Below are 18,123 nucleotides of genomic sequence, written 5' to 3'. Positions count from 1 at the left end.
TGTATTTCATAATCTCTGCTCGTTTTATATTAAAGAATTTAACCTTTGTCTCTCAAAATGAGTTACATGTCTTTTCCCTAGCATGTCATTTGTCTTTTGACCTTGGTATTTTGATTTGATTTTTTCTTAATTAGTCTTTTCTTTTTTGGCTTCTCTATTTTAAGTCATACTTAGGCACTTTTAATACTTAGGAATTTACCTGTATGTTCATCTTGTAATTTCTGGTTTCTTTTTAAAAATTTAACTTTATTTCACTTTTCTCAATGAATCGGATCCACTGATCTTTTTCTAGACAGCTGTCTAGTTTTGCCACAACATTTTTAAATCTAGCTGTAACACAGTGACAGTTTTATGGAACCTTGCTTGCATACCAAATTCTCATTTGTTCTAGCAATCACTGAGACCATGGGCAAACTTAAATTCTCTAAGTTATAGATTCCCCATTTATCCTAAACTAAAGAGAAGAACAACTTTGTAGGAGTACTAGAAAATTAAATGAAATAATGTTTAAACATGCTGAGTGTGGTGGCGCACACCTATTGTTCTAGCTGTATAGGAGGCAGAGGTAGGAGGGTAGAAGTCTTGAAGCCTGGCAAATTTATTTTAATAACATGTCTTGGAATCAGTAGATTTTTTAAAGCCTCCACATCATAGAAAGTGTTTTTCTTAGTGGACCACCTTTTTCTGCTGATAGTGTTTTAAATAACCCAGTATATGCTTATACACATGAATCAGTTCTAATTTTGGCACTGTGTTCATTTTGGCAAATATGGTTTATGGTGGACAAAAGAATCCATTCTCTTTAACTTTTCAAAATCCACTTTCTTATACATCTTTTATATGATGTTAAAGTCTTTTTATACAAATGGGAAGGGATCTTAGGGCAACTTTGTTTGAAAAAAATAAAATGAATAGAGATTTCTGCCAACTTATGTGTTGCAGGGAAGCAAAATACAGACAAGAGTTGGATTATTAATGTTGCTTTGTACCTGGTTAAGCAACTGTCCCATTGCAGTAACACATTTTCTCCACAATTCAGCCAATGTTCCATTTGTATCCTTTATGTTTTAGCATCATACATGTAAGTAACTTATATCTCTTAAATTTCTTCTTCTCAATTAGAGGTAGCTCTGTACCCCAAACTTTTGAGTTCTTTGCCATGCTATCCATATTGCAACTTTTGGAACTATTACGGGTATAATGATGCATACTTTAGCTGTGTGTGTTTGTGTGTGTGTGTGTGTGTGTGTGTGTGTGTGTGTGTGTGTGTGTGTGTGCGTGCCATTATTTGTTTTATGGCAGTTGGAATACATGTAGAATTTCTTTTAGGAAATCTTATATGAAATATGTTACAAAGTGAAGAATTCTAGGTCTTATAAATCATTAAACTCCTTAACAAAAGTTTCAGCTTACAGGACAAATTGCAGAAAATCTTGGAGAAGAAGAGCAGTTGGTCCAAGGATTGTGTGCCCTTCTATTGGGTATTTCAATTTACTACAATGATAACTCACTTGAGAACTACATGAAGTAAGTAAGGACAACATGACCCTCTAACAGCATCCAGAGATAAGGATATATTTTTCTGCTAAAGTGTAATTAGACTAATCTTTTGTAAGCATCTCAATACATTTATTTCTACAGAGAGAAACTAAAACAACTAATAGAGAAGAGAATTGGCAAAGAGAATTTCATAGAGAAACTAGGATTTATTAGCAAACATGAGTTATATTCCAGAGCATCACAGAAACCCCAGCCAAACTTTCCCAGTCCAGAATACATGATATTTGATCATGAGTTTACAAAGTTGGTAAAAGAACTAGAAGGTAAGGCAAGAAGGTTTATATTGATATCTATAATTATGATTATATTGTGTTTTGTATATTCTGGATGCATGTAGATTATATGACAAATCTATCATATATGATCTGTAGCCCATTGAAAGACTTGGATTTCTGTAAGATTGGGAAGATTGTTACATACCTGTCATTAGTTAGGCTATTTTTATGGATGAAGTTGCAATAATAAAATATTTACAGTGTTTAAAACAGGACTGGGGGTGTGTATCAGCTCAGTGGCAGAGCATGTGCAAGGTCCTGGGTTCAATCCCCAGTACCACAAAAGCAAACAAACAAAAGTTTAAGACAAATTTAAATACACTTTCTTTTACAGGTGTTATAACTAAGGCTATTTATAAGTCCAGTGAAGAAGATAAAAAAGAAGAAGAGGTAAAGAAAACATTAGAACAGCATGACAGCATTGTAACTCACTATAAAAATATGATTCGAGAACAAGTAAGTGTCAGTGAATTGTACTCTCGTTACTGATAGGTACTTTCCACTTTAGGAAAGAAGTTTTCCTGGCACATTAAATGCAAAAGGATGCAGAAAGTAAAGCTTTTATTTTTGAAAGTATCTAAGTATTAATATGTGCTAAGCACAGGTGGGATGTTGTGGATAAAACTGTGAATCAAACATATTCTTATCAATCCCAGGGAGAGACAAACCTGTAAATAAATTGTCATAGCATACATATAATAACATATTATGTCTAGTGATAGAGCTAATCACAGGTGTGGCAGCAGTAGGAGGTGGGTAATGTAGCCAGATAGGACTAAGGGCCTAAAAGCCATCTCCTGAAAGAATGCAGAGAAGTAAGCTACACAAAAAGAAAGCTAGGGAAGGGAGGCAGAGGACTGTAAACAATTTAAATCTGACTAATGCTGTTGCATATACATAGGACACTCTGCTGACTATGTGAAGGAAAAAAATTGAGAGCCAAGGCTAGAGGGAGGGAGCCCAAGAAAGAGGTTATGGTGGGAGTAGGCTAGTGGAGAAAATTAGAGCATTGATGATAACAATGATAATGGTTACCCTTTTTTATTTATTGTAGTCTACAAACTTATCAGCATGAGTTTTTTTTGTTTTGTTTTGTTTTTGTGGAACTGGGAATTAAACTCAAGGTCTCATGTTTGCTTGGCAAGCACTCTTTTAACACCTGAGTCATACTGCCAGGCCTTTTTGCTTTAGTTTGTTTTTCAGATAGTCTCGCACTTTTGCCTGGGCCAGCCTCAGAACTTCTATCTTCCTACCTTTTCCTCCCATGAAGCTGGAGCAACAGATGTGTGCCTGCACAGTCATCATATTTAAACACTATTTCATATAACTTTTCACAGTACCCCTACAAAGTAACTCTTATCTTTAGTTTAGGATAAATGGGGAATATGTAACTTAGAGAATTTAAGTTTGCCCAAGGTCTCTCAGTAATTGCTGAAACAAAATTCAAATACATGGGTGGGAGACACTACAGATCATACTGTATGTTGTAGAAGGGACAGAATTAAGAGATGTGGAAACTAAATATAAAAATTGGCAGGACTAGGTAATGTTTAGATACAAGTGGAAAGGTATAGAAAAAGTCAGCTGTTCCTAGATTTTTGTCTTAGACAATTGAAGTGATGATGCTGAGTAGATAGTGAGAGATACTGAATAGATAGAGAATAAACTGACTTATTAAGAGTGTGTTATGATGAGTTAAGTTGAAACTATATTGTTTGAATGTCAGCTGACTTTTTCAGAATACTAGTGAACTTCAGTTATTTACATTGTATTCAAGACTTGAAGGCTTCCATTACATTCCTTTAAAATGTGTCTCTTGATTTTTGCTCTTACTCAGTTTCTTTCATGTTATATGTATGGTTGGAATTCTGGAAGGTATTGTGGTATTATCTGAAAAATTAGATTATTGATGTCATTAAAATTCTGATGTCAAAGAACACACTGATGGCAGTTCATGTGTGTTTTATTACCAATTCATATTATTGATATTGAAGTTTTAAGAAGGCAAAAATTTGTGTTACATTTCACATTCAGTCTTACCTTTTCAGTTTAAGCAAATCAGTAAACTGGAATCATTTTTTACCAAATTTGAATCATCAAACTGCTTATGGTTATTAGGATTTTTCATTTATAGCATCGTACACCTGTAGAGTCATTTCCAGTTGATAAGTAGTATTTTTGGAGCAATGAAAAATAAGTACTTGAGCAGGGTGAGAAGAGGGGGGAGGTGGCTCAAACAATGTATACACATGTAAGTAAATGTAAAAATGATAAAAGAGAAAAAAAGAAAAAGAAGTACTTGAACTGTGATGTATAGCCTAAATTTGGGGCTGATAAGTACAGTTGATTTGGGAGAAGAAAACAGTGATTTGATACAGTTGCTATAATTATTTATTGTTAATGTTAGTTTTACATGATGTTCTCACCAATTAAAATGCTATTTGGCATTAGATAATGTCATCAAGCACTTTAACCTGTTTAAATCGTTCGGATGCTATTTGAGAATCCATCGTAAGGAAATTATCCAGATTTCAGGAAGATAGCTATGTGGACTAAGATATTAGTATAAGGTTATTTATAATTTTAAGAATGGGACAACATCAGTGTTAACAATATCTAACATGAATTATATTGCACCTACTTGATCAGGTATTAAGTGAGCATTAAAAATGATGATTATGAAAATTGTATAACAATGAGGGAAAAATTATGGACAAATAGTAAACATTACAAAGCTATGTATGACTGATTATGGCAAGCTTAAAACCACAGATTAGAAAATAAATTAGAAGAAAATAATATCAAATTTCAACTGTAGTTGTATTAGGGTAGTAAGAGTTGAAAGCTCTTTTTTTTTTGATCTTTTAAATGTTCTGTTATATAGTTGTGTTTCATTGTTAAAACAATGCAGATGCATATGTGTATTTGCAGATAGTAAGTTTCTGAAATAGTTTGGTATAAATTTCTTAATGGTTTGATAGATCATAAACTGGAGCTTTTCACTTGACTTTCTTCCATATTGCATTGAGACTGCAGGCTGTGCCATCATGCTTATTAGTTGCTTGAAATCTTAGTGTTCTGCTGCATGTTAATTGGCTTTGGGATATATATTCATGTATTAATAATTATTGAATGATTTTGAAAGTGTTGGTACTTTTAACTACTAACCCCAAATAACATCTGCATTTTTAATTGTTCGTAATACTTAAGGCTAATTAGAATGAAATTAAAACCCTTGAATTATGTTTTATTTCACAGGATCTACAACTAGAGGAATTAAAGCAGCAGGTTTCTACATTGAAATGTCAAAACGAACAACTCCAGACAGCAGTCACACAGCAAGCATGTCAGATTCAGCAGCACAAGGATCTGTATAATCTTCTTAAAGTACAGCTAGGTAAGTTGTAGCTAGTCCTCAGAATCATAGTCTCCAGGTCATTCTGTCCTGTGAGCTGGGCAACTCAAACAGATTCTTTTTGTAGGATATTTTTTCTCTAACCTTAATCATTATGACAAACATGTAGTGTTTAAGGCAAAATGGCTTGGTAATTAAGAGTAGTTAGGCCTCGATCTTTAAAATTTGAACTCCAAGCTCCTTGCTACTACTTGATTACTTGACCTAATGATCGTCAACACTGGCTACTGGCTACACATTAGAATCTTGTGAGATACTTTTTAAAAACATCCCAATGCTGACACCCCACTAGAGTTTCAGATTTACTTCATCTGGAGAAGAGCTTGGGCATCAGTAGTTAATCCAGGTGCCCAGGTGATTCTAATATGTTGCTAGTTGCAAATGATCTAATTTTTCAGTTCTTCTTCTCCCAAATGGAGATAATAGTGTTTGTGTAACCTGAGAATTAAATAATTATCTATAAAATTCTAGTTCATTTCTCAGAAAATGGTAAGAGCTTAATACTTACAACTTTTTTTGTGTGTGTGGTGCTTGGGATCAAATCCTGGACCTTGAGCATGCTAGGCAAGCACTCTACTACTGAGCTCCTCATCCAGTCCTCAAATACCAGAAGTACAAAGTTTATTTATATGAGTGTGACTAAAGCTTTCAGAGAAAAAACATCTTCTTCCTTTATGTATGGCAATAATTTGTCAGCTATTTCAGCCTGTTATAGGTAGCTATTCCTCTGAAGAATTTTAAAAGGAATTTTACTTTATCTTACATGCATCAACAGAATTGGAATTGAAACTGATGTAATTCGTAATGATAGATTACCAAACCATACAGTTTAATCAAAACTAGAAACTCTGAAAATGTATCAGTTCACTATTTTATCGATACACTGTTCTGCAAAGATGAACTGTGTTTACAAAAGTGCTGCCAAATTAATTGAGTTAAGGGAGTTATATGCATTATATACATATACATATTTATGTATATAAATAGATATGCTATATATATAGCATATCTATATATATAGTATGTCTATTTATATATACAAATATATATATATATTTTTTTTGAGATTATGGTTGGTTTTTATTTACTTCTTTTAACTTTTTTTTCAGTTTTTTTTTTTTTTTTTTCTTCTTTTATTATCCATATGTGCATACAAGGCTTGGTTCATTTGTCCCCCCTGCCCCCGCCCCCTTCCTTACCACCCACTCCGCCCCCTCCCTCTCACCCCCACGCCCTCAATACCCAGCAGAAACTATTTTGCCCTTATTTCTAATTTTGTTGTAGAGAGAGTATAAGCCATAATAGGAAGGAACAAGGGTTTTTGCTGGGTGAGATAAGGATAGCTATACAGGGCATTGACTCACATTGATTTCCTGTGCATGTGTGTTACCTTCTAGGTTAATTCTTTTTGATCTAACCTTTTCTCTAGTTCCTAGTCCCCTTTTCCTATTGGCCTCAGTTGCTTTTAAGGTATCTGCTTTAGTTTCTCTGCGTTAAGAGCAACAAATGCTAGCTAATTTTTTAGGTGTCTATTTTTTAGCATATCTATATATATAGTATATCTATTTATATATATTTATATATACAAATATTTATATATATATTTATATATACAAATGTTTATATATACGTATATTTGTGTGTGTGTGTATATATATATATATACTTTTTTTTTTTTTTTTTTTTTTTGGTACTGTGATCTGAATTCAGGGCCTCATGCTTGCTGGGCAGGCACTCTGCCACTTGAGCCACATCCCCAGCCCTTTTTTGTGTTGAGTATTTTCAGGCTGGCTTCAAGCTGTGATCCTCCTGATCTCTGCCTCCTGAGTAGGTAGGATTTTAGGTATGAACCACCAGCACTGAGCATATATTTGAATCTTATATCTATATTAATCTTATATTTCACTCTTTTAGATTAAAAAAAATGGAAAACTTAAGTTTCATTCTGGTTTTTCAAATTTTATGCTGTTTAACAGGAAAAGACAGTCATCATCAAGGTTCATGTAATGACGGGGCTCAGATGAATGGTATTCAGCCAGAAGAAATTAGTAGGTTGCGAGAAGAAATAGAAGAATTAAAAAGTAATCAGGAACTTTTACAAAGCCAGCTGGCTGAAAAGGACTCTTTGATTGAAAATTTGGTAAGTAAATGTTAAATTTAAATAAGCAGTCAAGAGTAATTCTCATCTTGTTTGTTTTGCTGGATCCCTTAAGCCAGAGGAATCATATATTAAGATTTTAGAATAAGAGCATTGGAATCAGACTGACTACATTCAGTGTTCCATAGGTAGTTGAATTTAAGCAACTTGGTAAGCCTCTTTAAATTTGTTGGGTTTTGGTAGAAGTGGGTTTGCACTCAGGGCCTTGCACTCCACCACTAGAGCAATGCCCCAGCTTCTTTTGTTTTATTTTTCAAATAGGGTCTTATGCTTATGCCCATTCCAACCTGGACCACAATCCTCCTATTTACACCTCCCATATAAGTGGGATGTCAGGTGCACGTGCACCATCACACCAGCTTTTCAGTGATTGAGATGGAGAGTCACTAACTTTTTGCCTAGGATGGTCTTGAACCTTGATCCTCCTGACCTCTTCCTCCCAAGGAACTAAGCTTATAGGTGTAAGCCACTGTACCCAACTGAAAAACTAATTTCCTAATCTATAAATGGAGATGGCAATGCCTATTTTTAGAGACTTAATTGAAATAATCTTTTAATGCATGGAAATAGTTCAAGAAATACCTTTTTCTCTACAATCTCAGTTAAGTATTTAGATTTAATAAGTATAAGTTTAATTTTATTAGCTGTAGAAAAATTATAGATAATATATGCTATGTTGAAATTTTATCTGGCATATAAACTAAAATGCTGATGTGAAATTTTTTGGTGATCATCTATAAGATAGAGCTGATACGGGTATAGTTCTGTTTTAGTTTTTCCCTTTTTCATTATACTGAACATGATTCATATTTTATTTCTGTGCTATTTGTAGAAATCTCAAACATCTTCTGGCATGAATGAACAATCTTCAGCAGCAGCTTCAGCTAGAGATTCTGAACAAGTTGCAGAATTAAAGCAGGTAGTTTTCCAGCTTGACCTAAGTTTTGTTTTGTCTTGTGTTAATTATAATAGAGTTACAGCCCTCTATTTAATTATAATAGAGCTTAATCAATCCAGAACAACTTTGTCAGGTGTAACATTTGATAGTTAAGACAGACACTTGAAAATCCAGAAGCAGTTTTTAGTTATATGGTAATAGTATTTTGCTTAATTTACTGTGTTTTTGGTTTTCAATGGTGTTCTTTTAACAGTTTCTACCATCTCATTGATTATTTCTATATTATCAGTGAAAAACAATTTAAAATATATTTGTAATATAAAATAAATATAAATATTGCAGTATGTTTATAAGTTGCAAATATGAAGATATGAAATCTTAGTTTTCATATACTATTAAGATAATTGCTTGACCAAATGTATTGAGTGTTGAAACCATTCCATCTAGAAAAGTTACTGAATTTTAAAATTGAAAAAGAATAAACTCGTATATATCTCAATTAGATGACTCCAGCTGAAAAGCAAAAAAAAGTGTTTTTTTTCTGCTGTAGTAATTGAGAATATTTAGAAAAACAACTTAAACCTCTTCTACTTGGTTAATTTATAATATTGATTAATTCCTATTAAACGAGTGCAGATTCATCTCTATCCAATGAGAAAATTAAACGTCTTTGTTCAAGAAAAGAACCAGAAACTGGCTAGTGGAGTGACTCAAGTGATAAAAGGACCTAGCAAACATGAGGCCCTGAGTTCAAACCTTAGTGCCACACACACAAAAAAAAAAGGAAGAAGAAAACCAAAAACAAATAAAGGAACTGTTCATATACAGAACTGAATTATGTAGTAATTGGAAGAAAAACCTAAAACCCGAAAAAGTATCATTGCTCATTAGTATATTATTCCTAAACAGATTGGTTTGTTTGTTTTTTTAAACTTTAGTTTTAAATTTCTTTCCTTCCCTTTTCTTTCTTTTCTTTGTTCCATCCTTTCTTCCTTCCTTCTTATTATAGAAGGAATGCATGTTTCTTTAAAAGAAAATAACAAGCAATTCTGTTACCCACCTAAGACTGATTCCCTTCTCCCTCCACAAGTCAGTTTGCTCTAAGTCATTGATGTAGCAGATCTGAGAGAGCAATGACTGTACACAGAAACTGTGCTTTACGTTGTTAATAACTCTCTGCCTCAAAGTACATTCTAAAATCACACCTTTTTTTCCCTAAATCATTTGTCATTAGGATTTTTAGGTCTCTAATGTGTGTCTACAACGTTTTGTTTGTATAGGGAAAATTAGTATGTATTTTGGTTTTAGTAAGTTTACCTACACTAAAACTACATCAGTTAAAGGGAATAAAGTTATTAATATATAGCCTTACTTTGTAAATTCCAACTAAAATTTTTTGCTGTTACTTAGGTGTCCCAGTAAAACTTTGGTGTGATTTGTTTTTGGGTGGTACTGGGGATTGAACTCAGGGCCTCACACTTACTAGGCAGGCTGCTCTACCACTTCAGCCACACCCCCAGCCCTTTTTGCTTTTGTTATTTTTGCCCAGTGGTCTTGCTAGCTGGCATAACAACTACCACCACACATAGCAGTTGGTTGAGATGGGGGTCTTACCACCTTTTTTGCCCAGGCTGACTTCAAATTGCTATCCTACCAATCTCTGCCTCATAAGTAGCTGGGAATTCAGATAGGAACTCCACACCCAGCCTGATGTAATATGTTTATAGAAGAAATTGCTTTTTAGTTTTTTTACTTTTCCAATTTTCTTTGATAAACTTTAAATTGTTGCACTATATTTTAAATCATGGCTTTATTTATTTACCAACATAGGATTTTATTTATTATAACATATTATAAAATATTGTATAAAGAAGAAAACCAGAATGATTCATAATATCACCATCCATATACTCATTTTGAGAGCTTGTTCAGAGGTTCTAGCAGAGGACTGCGGCTACTTGTATACCCTTGACCATTGACTGTTGCAGTGGTTGTCCTTTTCAACCAAGCATACAGCTTCAGGAGGGACACATATGTAATGGTGAGGGAGGAAATGGACACCCACCTAGCCAGCCAGATCAGCCAGATCAACCCAGGCAATTAATGGGGTGACAGATGTTGTACCCAGATCATCCTCACATCCCACATACTCATTTTGATAACTGGAAAAAGAAAAAGATTAAAAGCCATATATGTACATGATAAAAATTTTAAAGAGAACAAAAGAGAAGAACTTTTTACATGCCTGGATCCCACCACTTACCCAGTGTCTCTAGATAATGCCAAATGTCCTGAGGGGTAAGGGAGTACCCCTAGTTGAAAGTCACCATTTTCATTGCTTTCTTTTTCTTTCTCTGCTTCCTTTCTTTCTTTCTGTGGTACTGGGGTTTGAACTCAGGGCTTTGCACTTGCAAAACAGGTGAGCTCAAGTGAACTTGAGCCACTCCTCCAGTTCACTTGTGCCCAGCTTGTTGCTTTTCTTTTATTGTACTTTTACATGGCATTAGGAAGGAGAGAAGGGAAAGAACATTGAAGAACTCAACATTAATACAAACTTTCAATTTGTTGCTCTTTTTTCACAGTAGTACTACTGCTTTCATCTGTTTGGTGGCCCCTAGTTTAGAGTGTCCTATCCTTGTCCAATTATTTTGAAATAATTAACCTTTAGTCTTCAGCCAAGAGAGGAGAAACAGTAGCCTGATGTGTAAGATTTGCACAGGAATCAGATAGTCTTTTTGTTAAATAGACTTTCAATCACTCCTGCAGTTTTTGAATCTCATTTTACCTATACTTCTAGAAATATCTAATGATACCAGTTCTCAGACCTTTTGGTATTTGCAGATTCCTTGTAAATCAGGTACCTGCTTGGCCTTCTCAGTGGTTAGCCTAGGGTTCAGCTTTCTCAGGTATACTGTCAGTTACCACTGTTACTTGCTTTCTGAATTCCCCCAGTCTTATTCTTTCCTCTTATTCTGTTTGTCCTTCTGTCTGCTTACCTAACTTCCTTTCTTCCCCTCTCCTCCCTTTGTGATTTTATTGCACAAGCTCTCAGGAGGGAATAGGAGTAAATGAATACGTTTAATTTTCCTCTTAACTTAGAGTTCAAGGAATAGTTCTTTAGAGTTAGATTTTAAAACTTGGAAGCTACAATTTTAAAGGATAGGGTCCTGTAAATAGACATTTACTTGATGAAATTAAAACTATTTAATGTTACAACTCACCTATTTTTATCTCTTAGGAACTGGCAACATTAAAGTCTCAGCTAAACTCACAATCTGTAGAGATCAGCAGACTACAGTCAGAAAAGCATGAGCTGTTACAGAAAACAGAAGCATTTGTAAGTTTTGTCTTTTTATCTTTCTGAAAGGTAGTAAGCACAGGGTTAGTATGTTATATCTCTGCTGCAATTAAAAAAAAAAAAAGATTCATCAGCTATCCACCTTCTCTTTAGATTACTCACCAGCCAGAGTCTTAGTGACATAAGATTCCTGGCCATGGTGACAGCCATTTTGTAGTCATATTCTCCAAGTCAGTGTATTCAGTTACCGGTTTATTTTGCTGTTGTTGCATACTGTGACTGTCCCTTTTGGTCCAAACTGATTCCTTTTCTGCTGTCCAAATAATGAGATATCTGTTGGCCTCCCGTGCAATTCCAAGCCATCAGATAAGAAAGTTCTCCACAGGTACTTACTGGATAATTTCATCACTGATTCATCTTTTACTGAGCTGCTTGATTGGATCCGTGAGTCACACACGTAATCATTTTATACATAATTTCCCATACCCTTGATGTTTTCTCCAGAACACTTTCTCATTTTTTTTGCAATATGTATAGGCTGAAAATTTTCAAAATCTTCAAGTTCTGATTCCTTTTTGTTTAATTATTCCTTTATCAATTTGTTACGTCTTAACATTTTACTGTAAGCAGCAAGGAGAAATGAGGCTGTACTTTATACTTTGCTTAGAAATCTCAAGCTAAGTGTGGTGGCAGTTGTGAGTTTGAGGCTAACCTGGATAACATAGCAAGACACACTCTCAAAAAAAAAAAAAGTAAATAAAGTTCTACATTTGACAAACTAACAAAACACAATTCCACTAAGTTCTTTGCCACTTTATAACAAAGATTGCCTTTCCTCTAATTTCTAATAACAAGTTTTTCATTTTCTTCTGTGACCTCTCACCAGAAGCACCTTTTACTTTCGTAGCTCTAAAATACTCTCTTCATGATGGTATATGTTTGTCCCTATGACCATAGAAACTTTCTTTACAACTCCTGTCTTTTCATTCTGAGTCCTCACCAGAATTGCCTTTTATGTTCATATTTCTACCAACAGTCTCTGAAGTAAGTTAGGCTTTGCCTAACATGAACCTCAGAACTCAATTCTATTACCATTATACCAGTTCCAAAGCCACTTCTACATTTTTAGGTATTTATTAGCAACCTACTTCCTGATATTTTGTAGAGAAAAGGAAAAGAAAGGTAAAGACTGAAAAACTTAGATTTAATAGTACCTCCCATGGCACTTAGGAGGTACTATTATATTTCATCAATTCATGGCATTTGGCTCAATTTATTTACCTATCTGAAATGATAGTGTGGACTTAACTTACAGTCAGTTTATGAGAAAAGAATTAAAAGTAATCTCTGCTTACTAGATACTGTTACAGCTGTGTTGGAGGTGCCTTGTTGATTATTTCTCTGGGCTGACTTTGAAGCAGCTTATCCCAGCCTTCCTCAAATTCTGATAAGATTTGAGGCTTCTCCACTGTGGGGACAGCTCATCTGCCAGTGGAGAGCACTTTCTTACACATAAGTACATAGGAGTTATGCTTTTTGTTACTGGAGATGAAATTTCAAAACACCAAGAAGATTAATCCACTACTTTGAAAGTTACAAATGTTATTTGTACCTTTAAAGAAATATTTTTTTCCCCAATTTCTGCTTTTAGGCAAAATCAGTTCCTGTACAAGGAGAGAGTGAGAATGTAATCACTGCTAAAACCACTGATGTGGAAGGAAGACTATCTGCATTACTACAAGAAACTAAAGAATTAAAGGTTGGTTTTTGGTGAAACTTTCTTTTTCCCCAGCTCCTGGCTTGGTGAAAATTTTATCGTATATAATAAGAGATGAACTCCAGGAAATTTGATTTTAATCGCATTAATCTCTCAGATTCTTAGATTTATAAAGAAAGCTATGATGGATGGGGGTGTAGTTATATCTCACATTTCCATTCCTATTTTGGTGACTAAAGACACAAGGGAAGTTTTTCAAGCCATTTCAAATAATGGTACTGAATAGATAAAATAAGAATTTATAGGAATGGGAGTGTAGCTCCACAGTATAGCACTTGCCTACGGTGAAACCCCAGATTGTAGCCCATCACTACAAAAAAAAGTTAAATGCATACTATGAAAGCGAAATTCAGTGAAAATACTTTTTTCTTAACATCAGTATCTAATCACAATAATAAAACAAGGAATACATATTTGGCTAATACCCAGCCACCTGTAGGCTTCCCATAAGATTGAGGAACACAGAAACATTAAATTCTGCCAGATTATTTTGTGACAGAGACTTCAGAATAAAATCCATGAAGAAAACAATAAGGTGACATTAACGAAAAACAAAAAGTAATAAAGAGAAAAAGGAAGACAATGTACAATTATGCTTTTTGGATTATGGTCAAATTACTTTATTTTTAAACCATGATTTTATGTGAAACCTCTTCACTATATGGCAGTTGGGATTTTTTCCTGCTAATTTGAACTTTGAGTTCTAATTCTCTGTTTCTCTGAAATAATTTGTATTTTTGAATCTCAGGATTGTTTGAGAAATAGCTGAAACTAATTTTTGGATGCTGTACTCCATTTTTCACAATATCCATCTTTGCTGAATAGTCTAACAAATTATCAAGTTACTAGATGTATATGTATTTTAAAACATGTGTGCCTTCAACTCCCATACCCGAACACCTCAAATTAAATAAGTAAAGTGATTTGTTATAGAAAGAAACTTTGTTAGAAACTCTAGGGGAGTGAGTACTAATTTAAAATTACTGGGTTGAGTGCTTGGCTCAAGTGGTCAAGGCCCTGAGTTCAAACCCCAGTATTATTTCCACTGCTCCCCTTCTCTCCCCCCCAAAATTACTGACTTTCACTTTTCTGTTCCTAGAATGAAATTAAAGCTCTTTCAGAGGAAAGAACTGCCATTAAAGAGCAGCTGGATTCATCTAACAGTACCATCGCCATTTTACAAAATGAGAAAGACAAGCTGGAGTTGGAAATCACAGATTCTAAAAAAGAACAAGATGATCTTTTGGTGCTGTTGGCTGATCAAGATCAGAAAATATTGTCATTGAAGAATAAGCTCAAGGATCTTGGCCATCCAGTAAGATTGAAATGTTTCCAAAAATGACTCTTAAGGCACATTTTAAAATTTAATGTAGCATGGAAAAGTTGTACCTATGGGCATAGATATGTGAGCTCATGAATATGGTACTGTCTATACTTCTTTACTGTTCAGTGGTTAAATTATATTTCAGCATTTGTAGACTGTTGTCTTTTGGACTTTGAGCCCAGAATGTGGGTTGATTTGATGGCTTCTGTGGTAGCAAGACTCCTACCACCCAAGTGTGCCATTGTCTTTACCATGTTTGGTTCAGATTTGTGTGTAGAGAGGTACAACCATTCATCACATAACTGATTAATAGAGCTCATTCATATTAAAAATAACAAGGAGCCTTGAATATTAAATCAAGGTAACCAGATTCTGTTGTAATTACCAGAACATAAACTTGTCAACATGTATATGATAGGTATACATTTATCATGGTTATTATTCCATGTCAGTGTGAAATGAACAAATCTTCACAAAGCTAAATTGATATTTTCTGTTTAGGTTAAAGAAGAGGATGAACTTGAATCCGGAGACCAAGAAGATGAGGATGATGAAAATGAAGATTATGGCCTTGACCAGGATCATATCTAACTTTAAACTCTCTAGGAATGATAGAGATTATGTTGTTAACTTGAAGATGAAATTTCAAGACAGTGCTTTGGTTTGCCTCCACAGAAAATAAAGATTTAGAAACCAAGTGGAAGCATTCACTAATAAGACTTTTGATGTATTTTTGTTTTAACGTTGCCACCCATGTTGAAAACTCTAAAACCCCTACTTTATGTGGAACACATGTGTTTTATTTAAATTCATCTGAACTGCTGAAAAATATAATTTGCAAAGAGTATGAGACATTAAAAGTGCACCATTTTAATTGTGGTAGCAATGCTGTTTGCCTTCTTAGTTTGTTGGTTTACTGTTCAGAATTCATGACTTTTAGTACTAACACAGTTAATGTGTATTGATTGGAATCATTGTTTCTAAATTCAGCATTTGAGTTCTTAGCTGGTGATTTCCTGTTAAAGAAGGGAGTTCATTTAAAAGCAAGATGACCCACACTGGGGGATAATGTTATGTCATCAGCCCTCCATCAGTGTGACTCCCAAGAAGAGCAGGATGGGCCAATGTAGAGTGAGTGCCTTTACATCCACTAGGGTTGTGTTCTGTACCTATGTAAAGAAGTGGCATACTGACACAGTGATGTGGAAGGCAATTCTAAGAAACTTGTAATGTGGTTGGTTTTCTCTTTATTTTAAGTTAAACATGAAAAAACAAATTACAAGTTAACAGTTCATATAACTCGGATCTAGTGTTGTTTATCACAAGACATGTCACTAGTTTTAAAAAGACCCACTATGATTTATATAATTTATTGGCATTTTTGCTGAATAGGTTTAAGTAAGATAATAGATTTTTAAAAAGCAAATGAAGCAGTGTGTCAAAGTTTAATGTTTTCATAATAAAAATAGATATTATGTTCACTTAACCCCCAGTCATGGTTTTCTTTTCTCTTTTTCTTTTCTTTTCTTTCTTTCTTTCTTTTTTTTTTTGACAAAAGTATTTTATTCTTAATAAAAGGTAAGGCATGAGACTTCCCTTACTGGGGATACATTACTAAAACTAAATGTTAAAGCAATCTTATTTAAAACTAATGACCAGTATTCCATAAGATTGTAAGGCACTAGTTGGAACAACTGCAAGAGTAGAAAAGGTTAGAGAAGTGTTTAGATGTTTCCACACTCAACATTGGGAGTTCTTAGTAATGATTTCCTTTTAAAGAAATGGATTGGGTTGGTGGAGTAGCTCAAGTTGTAGAGCACCTGCCTAGCAAGTGTGAGGCCCTGAGTTTAAACCCCTGTACTGAAAAAAAAAAAAGAAAGAAATGGGATTACTTAAAGACAAGATATCCTAGGCCAAGGAATGATTTATGTCATCTGCCTTCTGGGTTCATGAATGGTTGGAGCAGTCCACTAATGGGCATAAACTTTTGAAAAGAACTATTCTTTACCTATCTTGAAAAAAGAGATGACTGTGTGTTAAAAGCACAATAGAACAATGCAGCATGTCCCCTTGCACACTACCATTGCCACCACCGTTCTAAAATGGTACTTGCCATCAGTGAACTACCTCTTACTCAGATTATGTGAAGTCTTCTGAAGTTAACACTACATGATGGGTGATACAGTAATAACTTCATTCCAGGCTACTGTTAACAAGGTTTCAAATGGATCAGGGATGAGAATTCATTAGCAGGGAACACAGAGATCTTCAGAAATAAGTGTCTGCAGAATCACTGCTGGTGTGTCAAACTCAGACACTCACACTGCCCTGGAGTAAGAAAGGCAAGGAGGCCTCATAGCTGCACAGCTCAGGCTATGCAAAGGGGACATGTTCCTGATGACCCCACCGATAGGTTTTTGGCTGTATTGCTTCTGTGTCCTCCCAAACTGGTCTCTTATCTTCAGTCTGGTTGGTTGTTACCTTTCCACCCCACCCTTTCACCATTCTCCATCTTTACCACAGTAAGCTTTCTAAAATGAAAATATGAGCAAAAGATAGCACAGTTGCCTACTATTTGTGGAATCCTTAGCAAGACAGGTAAGACCCTCTTGCACTCTGCTGATCTTCAAGTATCATATTTTAGAACTATAACCAAGATTTTTGATATTCCTCACTGCCATGATCTGAATGTTATGCCCTCTCCCATTCAATTATTTCAATGCTTACCCCCAAGGTGATGGTATTAGGAGCTGGGGCCTTTAAGAGGTGATTAGATCATGAGACACAGAGCCCTCATTAGTGGGATTAGTACCCCTATAAAAGAGGGCTCCTCCTTCTGCTGCATTGAGGTGAGTGAGAAGATGGCTGTCTTGAAAGAAGCTGGCTCTCACCAATCTGTGGGCAAATCTGTGGGCATCTTGATCTTGGAGTTTGCAACCTCTGGAATTGTGAGAAATGAATTTCTGGATTTGTCTTTTTTTTTGTTGGGGGTGGTTGTCTTTTAGGGGGTCTTCTAAAGGACTTTGCATTTGCAAAACAGGAACTCTACCACTTGAGCCACACCTCCAGCCCATTTTGGTATGGTTATTTTGGAGATAGTGTCTCAAAGCTATCAGCCCAGGCTGGCCTCGAACCACTATCCTTAAGTTGCTAGGATTATAGGCATGAGCCACCAGTACCTGGCTGTATTCAGGTTGTTTATAAGGCAGATGATCTATGGACTAATAAAATAGATGGTATACTTTGCTCTCATTTCTCATTTGGCTTTTACACATAAACACTCATTACAGGTGGTTTCCATGTATTGAAGGCTGCACAAATGGAGCAGTAATCACAAAGCATGAGACATTTTTGTCATGATATGAAACTTACTCAAATGTAGTTTATACCTCTAGCACCTCCAACAAAAGAAGAATAA

At 34.9% G+C, this 18,123-nt stretch overlaps 1 protein-coding gene across 4 annotated transcripts in view; it reads left to right on the top strand.

Moving 5' to 3' along the window:
• Uso1 (USO1 vesicle transport factor) overlaps positions 1-16,191 on the top strand; it is a 63,962-nt gene extending 47,771 nt beyond the window's left edge. For all 4 annotated transcript variants that reach the window (XM_074041990.1, XM_074041987.1, XM_020182906.2 and 1 more), the window contains 11 exons: positions 943-1,053; positions 1,409-1,527; positions 1,642-1,823; positions 2,170-2,291; positions 5,094-5,232; positions 7,227-7,390; positions 8,241-8,327; positions 11,545-11,643; positions 13,256-13,363; positions 14,481-14,696; positions 15,207-16,191. In XM_074041990.1, coding sequence (XP_073898091.1) covers positions 943-1,053; positions 1,409-1,527; positions 1,642-1,823; positions 2,170-2,291; positions 5,094-5,232; positions 7,227-7,390; positions 8,241-8,327; positions 11,545-11,643; positions 13,256-13,363; positions 14,481-14,696; positions 15,207-15,296 — 1,437 coding nt within the window. In that variant the 3' untranslated portion in view covers positions 15,297-16,191. The remainder of the gene's footprint in view (positions 1-942; positions 1,054-1,408; positions 1,528-1,641; positions 1,824-2,169; positions 2,292-5,093; positions 5,233-7,226; positions 7,391-8,240; positions 8,328-11,544; positions 11,644-13,255; positions 13,364-14,480; positions 14,697-15,206) is intronic.
• Positions 16,192-18,123: the final 1,932 nt, after the last annotated feature.

Source organism: Castor canadensis, chromosome 9 (assembly GCF_047511655.1).
Source record: "Castor canadensis chromosome 9, mCasCan1.hap1v2, whole genome shotgun sequence".
In the NCBI taxonomy this organism is placed as follows: Eukaryota; Metazoa; Chordata; class Mammalia; order Rodentia; family Castoridae; genus Castor; species Castor canadensis.
The sequence above is the reverse complement of the archived record's forward strand: the minus strand, read 5'-3'. Positions and strand labels throughout refer to the sequence as shown.